The sequence below is a fragment of the Nyctereutes procyonoides genome, unplaced genomic scaffold (genome assembly GCF_905146905.1).
Source record: "Nyctereutes procyonoides isolate TBG_1078 unplaced genomic scaffold, NYPRO_anot_genome, whole genome shotgun sequence".
Classification (NCBI taxonomy): Eukaryota; Metazoa; Chordata; class Mammalia; order Carnivora; family Canidae; genus Nyctereutes; species Nyctereutes procyonoides.
In genome coordinates, this window is record NW_026575160.1 from 9,414,179 (window position 1) to 9,432,895 (window position 18,717).

The 18,717-nt window shown below is 39.7% G+C and overlaps 1 protein-coding gene across 1 annotated transcript in view; it reads left to right on the forward strand.

Annotated features, from left to right (window-relative positions):
* DNAH11 (dynein axonemal heavy chain 11) overlaps positions 1-18,717 on the forward strand; it is a 299,232-nt gene that overhangs the window by 150,992 nt on the left and 129,523 nt on the right. The window contains exons 47-52 of the mRNA XM_055314731.1: positions 1,347-1,586; positions 3,539-3,722; positions 3,974-4,160; positions 7,602-7,764; positions 8,901-9,024; positions 9,457-9,599. Of these exons, the coding sequence (XP_055170706.1) occupies positions 1,347-1,586; positions 3,539-3,722; positions 3,974-4,160; positions 7,602-7,764; positions 8,901-9,024; positions 9,457-9,599 (1,041 nt within the window). The remainder of the gene's footprint in view (positions 1-1,346; positions 1,587-3,538; positions 3,723-3,973; positions 4,161-7,601; positions 7,765-8,900; positions 9,025-9,456; positions 9,600-18,717) is intronic.

The window sequence follows — 18,717 nt, forward strand, 5'->3', positions numbered from 1 at the left end:
GATGTGGATTACTGTCGTCTCCCAAATAGGCCCTAATTAAAACCTCAGACATTGTAGAGTATGATTCTTGATGCTTTTGAGTACAAACTAGGACTCCTCCTGGACATTGAGTTAAGCCTTTTTTTTTTTTAATGGATTTTTTTTTAAGAGCCAGTACAGGTTTACGGATCATTCTAGCAGTTTTAGTTGAAAGAACTGCGTAGAGTTCCCATATACCCTCTCACACTCCTCCTACTTTATTTTACCCTATTACAAACATCATGCGTCTGTGTCCTACGTTTATTACAATTGATGAACCGATATGAATCCATTATGATTAACCAAAGTCCAAAGTTCACAGAGTTCATTCTTTGTGTTGTGCGTTCTGGGGATTTTGGCATGTGAATAATGCCAGGTGTCCACCATGAAAATACCATACAGCATAGTTTCACTGTGCTAAAAATCCTCTATACTCCACCTAATCATCCATCCTTCCTCACCTCACCCCGAATCCCTGTCAATAAAGTGATCCTATTATTGTCTCTATAGTTTCGCCTTTTCAGAATGTCACACAGTTGAAATCCCATAGTATGTAGCCTTTTCAGATTGACTTCTTTCACTTAGCTTAAATATACATTTAAGGTTTCTCCATGCCTTTTCATGGCTTGATATTGATATCTCCTTTTTTTTTTTTTTTTTTTTTTTTTTTTTTTACTACTATGTAGTATTCATTGTATTGGTATACCAGTTTGTTTATCCATTCATCTATGAAGGATGCTCTGGTTGTTTCCACATTTTGGAATGATGAATAAAACTCATATAAATATTTACGTGTGTGTTTTATGTGTGCAAAACTTTTAATAACAATAATCTCCACCAACTATAACATGCATAGCACAACACTATAGAAGAGTAAGTGTTGCTTACTCCCTTATCTGGAATCACTGGGGGCTCGGTTGGGTGACTCTCATGATCTTAGATGAGCTCATTCATATGCCTGGGAGTTGACTATCAGTGAATTTATGATGACTTGATTAAAGTGATAGGGACAGTGTGGCTCTGCTTCATGTATCTCATCCATTAGTAGGTTTGTACAATTCATGGTAAAGATAGAGCCTTCAGAGAGCAAGTGGAAAAACACAAGCTTCTGACAGTGACTGGCACAGAATCATTTCTGCCTCGCTCTGTTGGCGTAATCAAGTCACATAGCCAGGCCCAGAACCAGAGAGGAAGGTACCACAGATATATGACAGTGGGCATGGAATATAGGAAGGGATTTTAAAAAGGGCCTTTTTTTTTTTTTCAATCTAATAGGTACCATTATAATCCTTTTTATATGTAACTCTTACATTTGTTTTGTTTTTCAGAGACATTTCACTGTGTTTGCATTCAACTTTCCATCCTTGGATGCACTGCAAACCATCTATAGCCAAATTCTTAACTTCCATTTTCAGCAGCAAGCATTTGGTCCGTCAGTTCTCAAGAGTGGCCCCTCTCTGATACAGGCAACAATCACTTTCCATCAGATGATGACACATAACTTTTTACCCACAGCTGTGAAATTCCACTACCTCTTTAATCTGAGAGACCTGTCAAACATCTTCCAGGTACCTTGATGGCTCTGGATTGTGCATCTTGGGTAGAGGAATGGTTATGGTAACATTAATGGTATTTAATTATGGAACTTAGTTCAAGATGATACTGTGTACTTTTGTATGTATTCTTTGATTATATACCACAAACTTCTCTGTGAAGGATGTATGGCAGCTTTATTCCCATTTTATCAATGGGACTAGTGTTTTCACTTGGGTTGTGCAGAGACTTAGCTACAGAAGCAAGGGTGGAAATCTGACTCCCTGTCCATGTATTCCATATAAACATTTAAGTGCCTCCTTTTGTGCCAAGTAAGGGAGATCATTTGTTATTTTTTCGTGTTAATGCAATAATGATTTTTAAATAAGTCAAGAGAAACTTCAATTTCTTATGGCACCAGATTATTTTGATTTGACCTTGACACTTATTTTGCTTACCTGGCAAAAGGACGCTGTTTATGTATTTGGTTTAGAAAGGAAATTCCAAAGAGGAAATTGAAACCTGGAGCTAAAATCAACTGATGTGATCCATCTTCTACAGTAAAAGCAGTTGAAGAGAGTTATTTATGGCCTAAAGTTCTTTTGTGAGAGAGGTAGTGAAAAATTTCAGACTTCTTTATATTTGGTGAATTTTTTTGTTTTTTTTTATATTTTTATAATCCTCTTTCCTAAATGACTCTGCAAATCCCTTAAAACTATAACGCCACATCAGACACCAGATTCTTGAGAACACAGACCCCTCGCTGTCATCGCTGTATTTCTAGCACCTGCTGGAAAGACTGTGCTCAATACAGTGTTGTTTAAAAGCTCATTCTTGGGGCAGCCCTGGTGGCGCAGCGGTTTGGCGCCTGCCTTCAGCCCAGGGTATGATCCTGGAGACCCAGGATCGAGTCCCGCGTAGGGCTCCCTGCAGGGAGCCTGCTTCTCCCTCTGCCTGTGTCTCTGCCTCTCTCTCTCTCTCTTTATCTCTCTCTCTGTGTCTCTCATGAAAAAAATAAATAAAATATTTTTAAAAAAATAAAAGCTGATTCTTCTTAAAGACTTTATTTATTTTTTATTTTTTTATTTATTAGAGAGCAAGCAGGGGGAGAGGCAGAGGGAGAGAGAGAATCTCAAGTAGACTCCATGCTGAGCATGGATGCTGATCCTAGTTCAATCTCATGACCCTGAGATCATGACCTGAGCCAAAATCAAGAGTCAGATGCTTAACCAACTGAGCCACCTGGGTGCTTCAAAGCTGATTTTTAATCTTAGGGAAAGAAGGGAAGGAAAGCCATAGGTGACGTGGGATGAGAGGCTTGCTCATCGCTTGTATCTAAACTGTCAGTTACACCTCGTGCCACCAAACAGTTGTTGAGGCTGTAACTACTTGCCTCCAGCTCTGCTGTGTTCTCTTTTAAATCCAGAGCCAGCTGACTCTCTCCCAAAGGAGTGGGTGTGGATGAATCCAAGATACCGAAGGGCTGTGTGAAAAAAGGGTGGGAGCCAAAATGTTTTGAGGCCAGTTGCGGATCTACCCACAAAGTGTGATTTCAAGCAATTTACTTTCAGTCTTATATTCTCCACCTGCTACATGGAAGGGGTTAGATTAACTGCTAGCAAAGGATTTTGGAATAAAAACAATTCAAGATTCTGGAATATTCACATTAGCTACTGGTACTTTGGGAAATGTCATCTGTTGGGAGACTTAATAGGCACAAGTCATCGGATGAGCTATTTACTCCCTGGGCTGGCTTGTGAAATCCCTACATTCTTACCTGCATTCCAAAACTGGGTATAATAATAGTCAACTTTTAAGATGTTACTTATCAGACATTAAAACTACTATTCTAATAATCCAATTATGGTAATTCTTTTAACCTAATACATTGCTAAATTTAGTATACAGTTAAAATGTTAAAGGAAAATGCTGTTGGGGTATGTCCTCACTTTCTGAATTTTTAATTGTTCCCGTTTTTGCCTTGTAGGGGATTTTATTTGCTTCTCCTGAATGTTTAAAATGCCCAAATGATTTAATCCGCCTGTGGCTTCATGAATCTTCTCGTGTTTATGGAGACAAACTGGTAGACCCAAAGGATTGTGATTTGTTTCAGAAAAAAATGCTGGAAACCGCTTGTAAATGTTTTGAAGTGAGTGTGTTGGATGTCAGAGGTCACTGCTCTGGTGCCAACTGCTATTGGGGCAGAGTCTGCTAAGGATGTGAATGAATTGTGCAAACGCTTACCTTGCTGGAACAGCTGTGATTCAAGAATATACTTGGTCTGGGCTTGGGGACATTCTGCCCACCGACTCCCACACTGACCTGCAAGTTCTTCCTTCGATGGGCCACTGCGCTTCCAGATGAATCATTCCGGATGGCTGTTGTGACCATATTTCTCTCTTCCTCCTCCTGCAGGGTGTAGATAGTCACGTGCTGCTTCAACAGCCCCTCATCTATTGCCACTTTGCTCACGGTGGCCAAGACCCATGTTACCTGCCGGTGAAGGACTGGGAGGTGCTGAAGAAAGTTCTCATGGAAGCCTTAGACAACTACAATGAACTGAATGCTGCCATGCACCTGGTTTTATTTGAAGACGCCATGCAGCATGTGTGAGTTGATGAGTCATGATGCTTGTTCACAAAGTGAAAATGGCTAGGTCTCCACAATCATTGTTCTTCTGTAGATCATTCTAAGTACTCTGAGCTGGCAGTTCCCATCTCTTGTTTGCCATGCAGCGTAATGGTACGACTGTCTAAGCGAGGTCCTAATCTTAGTAACGTCTTAGGCCAGTAGCCTACTTTCTAAAGTGTCATCACACCCATTATTTCATTTTATTTCACTATAGCCCTGACAGGTAAGAATCAGAAAGAGGAAAGCATGTGATACATACAAAGCCAAAAAACTGGCAGAAACAAGATGAACTGAAACTGCTGGTCATTGGTGAAGCATGTTAATTGAAATCGTGCCTACTGAGTGCTAAACAGGAATAATGCCAGCCTATTCACTATTCTGGGACAAATTAGAGAAGGAAGGGGGCACGTTTTCTTGGCAGGTAATTTAAGAGATGTCACTGTCCAGAAGTAGAGCATGGCCGACAAGGCTCTGTCTCACTCTCTAGACTGGGTGCCTTGTGCAGTGCACGAAACAAGCAACCATCCTTAGATCCCTTGCTGTCAGACATTGTTTTAGGCATTGGGAATACAGCAGCAGACAAGATAGTCTAGTCTTTACTCTAGCTGAGCTTACATTTTAGTGATGCTGATGGACATTTATAAGGGCATAAAAAAATAAGCAAGGTGTCAGAAAGTGATGTCTTGCTGAGAAATAGATCAATTCTGAGAAATAAATATGTGTATTCCCATAAAGGGTCTGGATATCTTTGTGAGGAAGTGTGACATTTAAGGTGAGAACAAATGGTAAGCAAGAGCATGGAAAGATCTGAAGGAAGAATACTCTAGGCAAGGTCAAATTTCATGTGGCCCCAAGGCTGAATGTTCAGAAACAGAAGAGAGATCATCATGACTACAGAATGGAGGGCAAGTATTTGAAGCATGGAGATGCCAAAATGGGTATTTCCTTGTAACAAGAGGAAGGAGTTTCTATTTTATTCTAAGTACAATGAGAAGCTTTTCAACAGGTTTTAGCCTGAGAGTGACCCCATTTGTGGAATAGTCTAAGCAGCTGGCCGTTGCTGTGGCGGTGTGGACAGTTGGGTGGGTCTGCATGTCCAATGCTACTGCCCTCGTCCCTTGATTTGTCACTGACTGTATTCGTTTGCTAGCATTGCTGTACCAGAAAACACATATGGCTGGTTTAGAAAAACAGGTATTTATTGTCTCACAGTGGAGGCAAGAAGTCTGAAGTCGAGGTAACAGAGACCATGCTCCCTCTGTAGGTGCTAGGAAGGATCTGTTCCAGAATTCCCTCCAAGCTTCTGGTTGCTCCTTGGCTGGTGGTGGCTTAACTTCAGTCCTCACATGGCATTCTCCCTCTGTGTGTGCGTGTGTCCAAATTTCTCCTTTTCATAAGGGCACTAGTTGTACTCGATAAGGGAAACACCTTACTCCAGAATACTATCTTGCCTTACCTAGTTACTTCCTCAGTGACCCTATTTCCAGATAAACTTATATTCTGAGGTACTGGGGGTTAGGACTTTAATATGTGAATTTTGGGGGATGTCATTCAATAAGTAACGCTGGCCTTTCCACCGAGTGATACTTGGGCAAAGATTAAAATAATGAAATCATGCTTTAAAATAAGTCAAAAAGGAAGGAGGGATGAGAAGAGGTAAATTCCAAGAGACACACTAAAGAGTTCCATTTTCACAAGTAGCTAAGAAAAAACTCAGGAGACCTCCCATCATGACTTACTACCAGTGTGGGAAGTATTGATTGTTTCATTGATCCCTTCGGAGCTATAATCCTCCAGTTATACAAAGGTTTTAAGTTAGGATCTATGACTGTAGTGCTAATTGAAGTATTGGTAACACTGTTCCTGCTTGGGTTTAGACACACTGACTATGAAGGTATGTCATGGGGCAGGTGAAAGAGGCCCCCCATGGCCACTGAGGGAGAGAATTTTCTCCTGTAATCCTTCCTCTTGGGGTTCTCAGTGGCCTTAAAGACTAAAGCTGTTTCTTTGATCACAGAGTCAGAGCTAGCAGCTGATTTACTCAGGGTTAGAGATAATTTTGGAATGTGTCCTTGAGGACTTGTAGAAAGGACCTTGGCTCCTTCAAGAATCCAGTGAGGTACAAACCTCAAAACATACATTAAAATGAGAGGAAAACTCTGCTTTGTAACTTTGGCTTTCATTTGCTTCTGAGTAATTTTATGGCTTTTCTGAGGTGGTTCTGTGTGTGATGTAAATGTACAGTAAATCTGATGGAAAGACTGAGCCTGGAAAAATAACCTGTCTTTTTAGTTATTGAAGGTTTTCAGCTAAGATGTGCTTGTCCTACTATAAGTACCTGAGCCTTGTTTTTCATGATGTGTTGTAAAAAAAAACAAAACAAAAAACAACCACCCCCCCCAAAAAAAAAACCCATCTAGATGGATCACTCAAGGCCAGAAGTTTACATTCATTTCAGAAAAGCAACTAGAGAATGGTGTCTAATTTTTTGCATTTAGGTATCTGTATACTTCTATTTAGATTTTTTTTTGTTTTCTCAATATTTACAACGTAATTGTGACCAATTTATTCAATCAAGATGATGTTTAGGCCAACCTTCTCCTAACTGTAAAATGTAGCAGTATCATTAGTGCAATAAAATAGAACAAGGGATTAGTTGGCCTTGCTAGAAATTTAACTCAGTGATTCTGAAAGGTTTCAGTACATTTTTGAGAGTGCTTGAGGACAAAGTTTTAGTGCAAAGGAAGTAAGACTCCTAGAGACAAGTATTGAATCTGCATGAAGTAAATCACATGTGAGATGTTTGTTGGCCTAAACAAATCCATTCTTGCCTAAGTAATTCTACCGCAGAAGTTTCTGGCATGAAGACATTCTCTTTTTTGTTTGTTTTTTAAAGATTTTATTTATTTACTCATGAGAGACACACACACACAGAGAGAGAGAGAGAGAGAGAGAGAGAGAGGCAGAGAGGCAGAGACAGAGGGAGAAGCAGACTCCATGGAGGGAGCCCGACGTGGGACTTGATCCCAGGTCTCCAAGATCATGCCCTGGACTGAAGGTGGTGCCAAACCGCTGAGCCACCCGGGCTGCCCATGAAGACATTCTCTGATGTTGCTGCACATAGGTGCCAGTGTAAAGTTGGGGTCATTCTTGCTAATCTAAAAACTTGAAGCCACAAGAAAAGGCCTTTGTATATGGACAGTAAGAAAGCAATGAGAGCTCTAGATGTGATCCCCATAGGGACAGTTTGTTGGGCATCAGTGTGTGGGGCATCTTTGTTTGACGGAGAAACAGATGAAAGAACACTGGAAGTGTAAAATAAAAATTCAGATTTAATGTCTAGGTGTTTTTCTAAAAAATGAAACAGACACAGTCCCTCAGCTCTTCAGACTTCAGACAGGTGTGCTGTCTCTGAGCAGGTGTCGCATCAGCCGAATCCTTCGGACCCCCCAGGGTCATGCACTCTTGATTGGAGTGGGTGGCAGTGGCAAGCAGAGCTTGTCCCGGCTGGCAGCTTACATTTGCAGCCTTGAAGTCTTCCAAATCACTCTGACTGAAGGCTTTGGAATCCAAGAATTCCGGGTGAGTAGGAGCGGTAGGCAGCCCTTCTCCCCTCCTGCTGGCCGATAAGGCCTGACCTGGTAGAGTGCGCATGTCAGCTCTGACTCCCAGATGTGGTCAAAGCCTCCACAACCAAGAGGGGGGAAAGCTTTTGTGGGATTTAGTTACATTTACCTGTTTCTTCTTCACGGTAAATTTAGTAGGGGGCACCTGGGTGGTGCAGTCACTTGGGCGTCTGACTCTTGATTTCAGCTCAGATTGTGATCTCAAGGTCATGAGTTAGAGCCCCAAGTCAGGCTCTGTGCTCAGCATGGAGTCTGCTTGGGTTTCTCTCTCCCTCTCCCTCTGCCCCACCTCCCTGTGTGTATGTACTCTCCATCTCTCTCAAATAAATCAATCAACCTTTTAAATCTTAAAAAAAAAATCATTTAAATACTAGCTTAAAACAGAGTTTTTCCTTTGTATTGATCACACCTGCTGTTCAACACTGCTGGTATTCCTATATGTTGGAGGGGGCGAAAAAAAATACTGCCTTTACAAGTCCAAATAGATTTCTTCCACTTTGGATGAATCAGGAAAATAAAATGTGATGGGAAAACATTCAAGAAACTCTCATGTGCTTTTAAAAGTTGGCTTTTTAGTCACAAGAGTACTTACAAAATAATATTCAAATATGCCATAATATTTGTGGCAAGTGAAATGTGGGTGAAACGTGGCCATTTTCAAACAAAAAAAGAAATCTCATGCCCTGAATATCACTAAACAGAGCTCAATAAATAACCAAACAAAAACTGTTTTCAATGAAAGAGTTGTTGAAATGAGCAGGGTCTTCCTTTTACTGCGTTGCTTGGCAAAGGCATCACCAAATTCATTATCAGTCTATTAGGAGGGAGTTGTCCATCAGCTGCTGGTCCTCTTCCCGATGCTTCATTAAGCCACGAACATGACGCTCATCATTATATGCCAGAAAAGGAGGTGATGTCATGCTGTTTGCCCCTCTGTGGGATTGCTGAGAGGAAAGAATGTGCAAATGGGGACAGTACAACATGCCGCTCTCACATTATACTTACTCACTTCTTCCCAGCCCTCACACACGTACTCCCAACGTCACGTCAGCATTTCAACAACGCATGAATGATGGCCTCCTTTCCTTACAGGTAGATCTTGCCAATTTGTATATCAGAACTGGAGCCAAGAACATGCCCACCGTGTTCCTACTGACAGATGCCCAGGTTCTAGATGAGAGCTTTCTCGTGCTGATTAATGACTTACTGGCATCAGGTGATTAAACCAACACATTCCTTGAAAGATCTTCCCCAATGACAAATTATCTGTAGTTGCAGTGAACTTTAAAGAGAGATAATTTGTCTTTGAGATGTTTTCTGGGGCAGTCTTTGGGGAGAAACCTATAAACCTAACTAATTTGAGTGTATTGCTTTCTTAGTTGGCTTACGGGTGTGAGGTGCCTTGGAGGAGCCTTCAGTGAAGTAAATGTTATTCCTACATATATGAACTTAATGGGTGTGTCCATCAGGCCTTGTCCTCCATGCGTTGTGTGTCTTGAAAATGGAAAAAAATGGCATTTCTGATTTCAAACTCTTTATCTCTTAAACTGAACTTTGTATTATAAAGCATTCCAGGTGTTAAAAAATCATATCTAGAATGCAAACTGTGACTGTCTTTCAGTAATTCTATTCATTCCTTTGATGGCAGGAGAAATCCCGGATCTCTTCAGTGATGAAGATGTAGACAGCATAATTTCCGGAATTCGTAATGAAGTTCGTGGCCTAGGCATGGTGGACTCCAGAGAAAATTGTTGGAAATTCTTTCTGGCCAGGGTGCAGCTACAGCTCAAAGTAAGAAACACTTGTTTACTTGCATAATATTTAAAACATGCTATTAGAACAGTCACATGGTTCTGTTTCAGGATTCTTACTCTGAGTCTGAATTTTAGCCATTCGTTTTGAAAGAACAGTTGCATTTTCACATGCCCCATGTCAGGAGTAAACCTTCCTAACATTTCCATGATGCGGAGCATCTACAAAGCATTGTGCTGAGCACACAGTGTGGGTGCTCAACTAAACTGGACATGTTCTCTGTCTTTGAGGAGCTGATACTGGTCCAGGTGACAAGGGCCCTCACAAATCATTATAATACAGGACTGATGTAAGTAGTACCATGGGTCACAGATGAGTGCAGCATCCTTCGCTTTAGCAGGCTCTTTTGGAGGAGTGATGTGCCACATGCCAGGTTTGAGTTGGAATCCATGGGGAGGCCCTGGGTAGAGAGGAACCTTTGGGAAGAAAAAATAGCATCTATGTAAGAGTAAGGTTGCACTGAACATTACACCTTTGGAGAAACCCAAGATTGCTCTGAATATCTGCAACACAGGGTTCCTTTTGGGAAAAGGAAGTGGATCAGGCTGGGAAGTAAATTAGGATGGAATAAGGGGCTATAAATCATGAAGGGAGCAGGGGAGAGGTTTGAATTAAGGAACTGAATTATGTCAGAACCTCAAGGCAAACAATTGAGGTTTATTAACCAGATGTACTGAGCCTCAACCTGAGGATTTTCCCTACAGACTACTCTGTGCTTCAGTGTTACTCCTAGGGATGTAATGTAACCGAATATTAGTAGCAGTAAAGATCGAGGAACATAAGAAATGCCTCCACACTCATGGCAGGAAGCCAGTTTAAGGCGAACCACGCTTCCTGGTTTAGAAATGGTTAGTAAAATAGAAAAATTTCCACTTCGCTGTTCTTTCTAGTATTCTAGGTGCATCGAGCTAGTAAGAAGGTCCAGGCTGCAGCAGAGCCTGGAGCACAGAGGGAAAGGGGATGAGACAGTGGGTTGGCCGTGACTATACCTCTCCTTGGAGGTGTGAAGTGTTCATAAGCTTCTCTTTTGCCCTACTCTTTGAAATTCCACATTAATCTTACTCAGCATTTCTGGACTGATGTTAGATCAGAATTACGGGTCAGTTGCCCAAAGAGTTTTGTCCCCATCAAAATGTTACTAAGAATATTTTTGCCAGATCGTAAAAGGCCAGAGATTTCTCCCTATTCTGTGATGGTACATTTGGATCACGTTTTCTTTATGAAATGGAAAAACAAGTACAATAATAGAATATGAGATTGTAATGTTATAAATCCCTATCAAAGTCTGTTCCTCGGAGCAACAGAATCAGCAACTTTTTGAAAATGCAGGTTCTCCAGTCCCACCCCAGACCTCTTGAAACAAAAACCCTACGAGAGTTACACAATGTATGTTTTCATAAACCCTCCAGGTAATGCTGAAGCACCCTGAAATTTTGAGAACCATCATTTAAAATAACGCAAGGCCGCCTGGGTGGCTTAGTCACTTAAGCATCAACTCTTGATTTCACCTCAGTTCATGATCTCAAGGTCGTGAGATTGAGCTCCATGTTGGGCTCCATGCTGGGCATGGAACCCACTTAAGATTCTCTCTCTTCCTCTGCCCCTCCCCACCCGCTCACTTTTGTGCTCTCTGTTTGGGGGGGAGGGGGGCAGAGAATAAAAGCTAAACCAAGCATCTTATACAGATGTCTTTCATACAAAACTTTGCTTCCATGGGACAAGTTCCTAGAAGGGGTATTGCTGGGTTAAATAGTTGCAGCTTACAGTGGTTTTAAAATACACCTGCCAGTTCTTTGACATGCTTCCTATTCACGGGTAGGATCTTTGTCCTCTCTTATTAAATCAGGGTGGGCTTGCAAGAGTGGGACAGCAGATATGATGCTGAGAAACTTCCAGAGCTCGACTACAAAGGGCCCACTCTTCCATTGACTCAGACATGGTTTTGTTTATAAGAGTTCTATGTATACTATGCAATTCATCTTACCTATGTGTTGCATATATTTTTCCTCTTATCATTTGTCTTTTAAATGTATATATGGTACATATTTGTTTATAATTTTAAGAAGTTTTGGGCAGCCCAGGTGGCTCAGCAGTTTAGTGCTGCCTTCAGCCCAGGGCGTGATCCTGGAGACCCCGGATTAAGTCCCACGTCGGGCTCCCTGCATGGAGCCTGCTTCTCCCTCTGCCTGTGTCTCTGCCTCTCTCTCTCTCTCTCTCTGTGTGTGTGTGTGTGTGTGTGTCTCATGAATAAATAAATAAAATCTTAAAAAAATAATTTTAAGAAGTTTTTATTAGATGAATCCGTGTTTTCCTTTATGATTTTGGTACTGCTTATGAATTTAGCAAAGTTTTTCTCTCCAAGGTTATAAAACTGTTCACTAGAAGCATTTAGAACTCAACTGGGCAGCAAATAGAATATCCAAAAACTTAGAGACCCATGCTTTCTCATCTTTCCCTTCTGCCAGCACTCTTCCTGATGCTTCCTGCCTCGTGACCACCGCACGAGTACAGTGGGGTCTGTATTCCAGGAAGGAAGAAGGAAGGGACAGGCAACCTTGGGGCTCTGGATAGGAAACCAAGGCTTCCCCCCCAGACCCTAAGCTGATGTCTTAGTGGCCATGTGTGTCATCGGCTACCTTTGCCTACCAGGGAGGAAGTGAATTTTCTATCTTGTCATGTGGACTTTATGAATAAAATTGGAAATGGATTTTAGAATAGCAGCAGAATACATCATCCGAGTACCTTTATATAAGTGTTATGTTTAAAACTTTACATTTGAAATACATTTATTATTATATATGGTAAAGAGTGAGCTGAGAGGTTTCAAGTTATTTTTTTCCAAAACAGTATCTTTTCTTCTTAACACCATGTATTCCTTCCTTACTGAATTAGAGTAATACCTTTATATATGTCATATTGGGTCTATTTCTAGATCCTTTATTTTTTTTCTCTGTACTACTGATCCCATCCTTATACTTTATAAATTATTAAGGTTTTATTACACATTTTTATATCACATTATCTCACTGTTCTTTTCTACTTTTTCTTTGTTCTCACGTCTGTACATCTGGAAAAACATCAGAATCATTTTGTCGAATTCTAAATACATTCCATTTTAATTTTGATTGAAATTGTGCTGACTGCTTATTTTATATTTGAGAGAATTTAATCTTATATAAAGTTTTTTTTATAGAAGAAATATTTCTTTCAGAAGATTTTCTGATGGTGTATTATTTGTATATAGGAGAGCTATTGATTTTTAATTTTTATGACCCACTATGTTTATAACCAGCCTCTCTGGTAGTTTCTGTTGGTTGATATCGCATAGCCTGCAAGTAATATTTTGTCTTTTTAAATATTCTGTTTATCTGATTTCCTCCCTCATTGCATTGGTAAATCTACTGAACATTAAATAATTATGATGGTCATGGAAATTTTGTCTTGATTTTTACATTAACAAGGATGTTTCTAATGTTTCACTATTATATCTTACGTTGGTTTTTGATTCAGAATATGTATCTTGTCAAGGAAGTATCAAATTCCTTTTCAACATCTGTTGAGATAATTATATGGTTTTACTCCTTGAACTTACTAATATTCATGCAATACAGATGGATATACAGAAGTTTTACATTTTTATACTGTTTTAAATCTGTCAGTCTTGGGGCACCTGGGTAGTTCAGTCAGTTAAGCATCTGACTTGGTTTTAGCTCAGGTCATGATCTCAGGGTCCTGAGATGGAGCTCTGTGTTCAGTGTGCCCCTCTCCCAGCTTGGACTCACTCTCTTTCTCTTAGATAGATAGATAGATAGATTAGATAGATAGATAGATAGATAGATAGATAGATAGATCAGTCTTGGGGTGCTTAGGTGGCTCAGTTGATTAACGTTCGACTCTTGGTTTCAGCTCAGGTCATGATATCAGGGTTGTGAGATGGAGCTCTGCGTCCTCTCCTTGCTCAGGGGGAAGCCTACTTGAGATTTTCTCTCCTTCTCCCTCTGCCCTTCACCCTGCTCCTTAGCTCCCTCCTTCTTTCTCAAATAAATAATCTTTAAAAAATAAAAAATAAATCTTAGTCTTTCCCTTCACCTGTTTTCTTTGACTCCACTTCAAGAGACCTCCCCGAAGCTGAGACCAATGTTCTGTTCATCTCTTTTCAGAGGCCCTTTTTCAGTATTTACCTCAGTACAAGCTAGGATTTATTTTGGAGTTAGATATGGATCATTTTCCCCACATTGCTACAGGATTACTGATTGAATAATCTATCTCTTTCCTCCTAAAATGAGTAAGCAGGTTTTTTGGTTTTTGTATTTGTTCTTTGTTTAATGCGAAGGAGGAATAGGATATTTCCCTCAACTACTCCTGCTCCTTCTTGACCTTGTCACTCAGTCTGTTGCATCATGAAAAGGGGTAGTGATCAGCATCTTACCCTGAGGGAGAAGTAATATGGCATAAAAAGGGGCCACTTTTTAGCTAGAAAATGGCAACTTCTTTCTCTTCGGTACATAAATACTACCCTCATATCCTTGGGTTATTTTTAAAGAATTCTGGCTTGTTCTGTGTTAGTTTCATATACTGCGATCTTCACCAGCATGTACTAATGACTCAGACCTCCTGATGAGCTGATACTTGCCTTGCATATGTTCTGAGCTGGGCAGCATGGGAAGCTAACTGTGTTACAGGGTTGGTGAGCACACCTGGTAGGTCAGGCTCAATGATGTGGAGTTGCCACCCCATTACCCATGCTCACCACCCAGAGCCAGTTCCCATTTGGAATGCAAGGGCAGTGAAAACCTGTTGGCATGCAAAATGTGACTTCTGAATCCCACAGGACAGTTTTCATTAATGACAATCAGATGTGAGCCCTTGGATTGCTTGAAATAAACCAATAAGTGCCAAATACCTTCTCTTCTTCATGTTTGTATAGGTGCCTCTTTTCCTACATAATACTCATCTTGCAGCTGGAGTATAGTGCTTTCATCTTCTCTACTGTTGATTTTAGTTAGCCCCAAACTTTGCTTTTTTGCCTTCCTTCTTGGCCATCTGATGCCATAGGGAAAGGAACACTTAATGTATATAGCAGCCCCTTTGTTTCCCACGACTTTAGATAGATACCCATCTGTCCTGTTATCTATCTGTCTATTGAGGATGTGTGTATGTGAGTGTGTGTGCATATATACAGACATACATACACATATGATTTTGTATTTTTAGAGAATGAAAGAGTCCTTTCTAATGATAGAAGATATATGTGTTCATTGTAGAGAATTAAAAAATACAGAACCATATGAAGAGAAAAAATTAGGCTTAATTATATTGCCTGGAGAGAACTACTGAGAACATATTGGTATATATCCTTCCAGTTTTCTATATGCATATAAATGTGTGCAAAGTACATATTCCAAACTTAAATGTTTTTTCACATCTGTCACAATTTTCTTTACACTCCTCTTTGCCTTTTTTATTAGAAGGCTCTCACAGGGGGAAGAAATGATTCCAAGAATTCAGTGTATGGAGTGAAATATTTCACACATACTTTATTCTAGATATCTACTTATAAAATATCTTTATTCATGTATACCTTTTACCAAAATTCATATTGGTTTGTTACAGTTTTCTTTGATTTATAAGAACTCTTTCTCTATCTGGACAATATTCCTATGTCCGTAATGTTCTTGTTCATTTTATATGTTGATAGTGTTTCTCAAAGCTCATCACAATCCTAACTTTGTTGACAATGACTTCTCTTTTTATTTATATTATTTAAAAATATCCAATTTTTCTTACATGGGTTTTATATGTTAAGACTTTTTTAGTGATGCATTTCCATACTTCCTGGTTATGAAAATATTATTCCAAATTCTGTCTTAACTTAAAATACTTTGAGTGGTTAGCTCTGAATTGTGTATAGTACAAGGTGGCTTTTCTACTTTCCCAACCCCTAGATTCTCCAAACATCATTTATTATATAATTCTTACCACTGATTTGAAAGGCTACCTGTCTCATAATCATAAACTACATGTTTAAATATGTGGTAGTCTGCTTTTTGACTCTTAAGTTCTATAAATCTGTTCATCTCAGGCTGCATCAATACCACACTGCTTTGCTTACTGTGGCTTTGTAGTATATTCTGGAATCTAGTAAAACAGTATCTTCTTTCTTTCTTACATTTACTTAGCTATTTGTACCTTTACTAGATGAACTATGGAATCAACTTAACATTAAAAAAAAAAAAATCCGGGGCACCTGGGTGGCTCAGTGGTTGAACGTCTGCCTTCCACTCAGGTCATGATCCTGGGGTCCTGGGATCGAGTCCCACATGAGGCTTCCTTCAGGGAGCCTGCTTCTTCTTCTTCCTATATCTGTCTCTCTGTCTCTTGTGAATAAATAAATAAAATCTTTTTTAAAAAATCCTGTGAGGGGCATCTGGGTGGCTCAGTTGGTTAAGTGTTGAACTCTTGATTTTGGCTCAGGTCATGATCTCAGAGTCATGAAATCTAGTTCCATGTTGAGCTCTAAGCTGAGTGTTGAGCCTGCTTGAGATTCTCTTCCTCTCCCTTTACCCTTCCCAACCCCCTACTCGTGTGCATGCAAGGGCTCTCTCCCACTCTCTCTCACAATAAAAAAAAAAAAATGTTTTTAAAAATCCTATGAGAAAAAAAAATAAAAATCCTATGAGAATGTATAGGCTAATTTGAGGGTGATGGTTACATCTACAATATTGATTTTTTCCATTCACAAACACTGTTTTATTAAAAGTAATAACTTTTTATTCCATATCAATTTTAGAATCCCTCTGTCAAGCTCCACTCATCTCGTTGGGGATTTACTAGAATTGCTTAAAATTTGTTAATGAATGTGAGAGGAATAAATACCTTTATAACAGATTATCTTCTCTGGGAATGTGGCACACCTTGCAATTTGGTCCAAATGTCTTCACTGACCTCCAGTAAAGCAGTTGCTATCTTGATAAGTTTTACACATTTCTTAAGTTCTTTCTCAGTATTTTATATTATTTTTTGCTCTTGCCAAATTTTCTCACAGATCATGGTTGGCATTTAAGAATGCCATTGAATAGAGGGAGGGAATGGATGGATAGATGGTTTATTTGTTATTTTACCAGCCAGTTCATTGAACAGTCCAGTAGATTTTGCATTTTTACTCTAGAGTTTGTTGAGTAGTTACATAACCTTCAAAATTTTACTTCTCCTTTCTAATAATTACTTCTTTTCTGAGTATTATAATAGCCATAATTTTTGCATGCCGTTTAAAACTTTTAAGTGACAATATTAGTGTCCTTGTCTTATTTTTTATTTTAATGGAAATGCCTTTAGCTTCCCATCATTAAGCTTTCCATCATTACATTGGATGAAATGTAGGCTTAAGATATTTTTAATATTTTTAGGAAAAGATGTTGTATTTTATCATGTATATCCTTTCACTCTTCTCCTTGTTTTATCTTTTTTTTAAAATCTTAGCCTATTCTCCTATTAAGGGGTTTTTATAACATTCCTTCTAGACTCTTGAAAGTGTGAAGTTTTTGTCCTTTTCTTCAGGTTCTTAGATACTTCAATGGAATTAAAGTATCCTTTAAATCTGCTGGATGCTTTCTAAATTTTTCTTGGTTTCCTATTTTTCCACAGGCCCCATTTGAGCTCTTCTTCTCCCTCCACTCTCCTCCCTCTCTTTTCTACCTCCTCCTTCCTTCTTGGGCAGAATAGAGAGCAATTGCCATGTGGGGTTTGATAGCAGACAGTGTGATGCGCTGGTGATGCACTCTTGGCTCACTTACAGGATATCTAGGGAGTTGAGAGTCTCAGCTGAGATGTTGAGCAAAACTTCCATTGAGGCAGCAGAGGAACACAGAAGGACAGAGCACAAACCCCAAGTCACTACTCATACAGGTAACTTTCATGATATGTCTGTGATCTTATATAAAAAGCTCAAATACTACCCATCTGGTAGAAAATCACATGTTGCAAAACCTTATCCTTGCATGATGGTGAAGTCTCATCTCTTCAGATCTTCATGTAGTGAACAAGCAGAGCATCCAGCCTCCTTTCCTTCATGTAGATGACCACCCAGGATGGCTTTATCACTCAGAAGCACTGTCTTGTATCCCTCCCGCCCCTCATCCTGAAACTTGAGTTAATGGAAAACAGTACACGCTCTCTTGGCTGGCACCAATCTCAGGCCCTGCCAGACTCTGTCCTGCCATCAGTGTTATGCTCATCAAGACCACATGTCTCAGATTATAGTACCCTGCCTCCTGTCCTTGCACTTTTTGATAGTATTTATATAAAAGAAATGCAAAGAACATCAGAGAGAGATGAAAGTGGTGACCTGGTATTTTGTATCTGAGGTCCACTATTGTTGAAATTTCATAAAAGAGCAAAACTTCAAAACAAATTAGAATGCAGATATCAAAATTGCATATTGCTCAGAATTTTTCACATTGCAACATGCACAGTCAACATCTGTTGACTCCTTGATCTATATGCTGAGTCTCTGCATGTATTTACTGAGTGTCTGTGATGTGCTGATCCTGGGGCATAGGATAGTGAGCAAGATCCAGCACCTGGCTACCTCACTTTTGGAAAGACAAGCGTGAACCTCCAAATCAAGCCAACTGAGCATACAATTAAAACTATGTACATGAGCGGTAAGGGGAATATAAGATAACAAAAGATAAGACAAGAAAGATTTCATTGAAGGGGAGAGGGGATTGAGAAGTATCTCAAACACATCTATTCTCGTAGATGTGATCTCCCTTATTTTATATTATAAAAGAAAATTATTAATACCAGCAGTGAAGGGCTTAATCCAAGACTAAAGGATTTATCCACTTAAATTGAAAAAAACTGCATTTTGAAAAACATGGTCACATATGTCACATTCTGCTTACATTTGGATATGGGACTTGTTCTTGGAACTGCACGTGTGTTTGTGGAGTCACCACCCTAGTGTCAGCAGAAATGCTACTAGCAGAGCAACATACATCATTAGCCAAAAACTTGCACGATGTGGTTCAAATATGGGCCTATTCAGGAGTTCATTAGGTACCAGTTGTCTATTTAAAAATAAAAGTAAAGCACT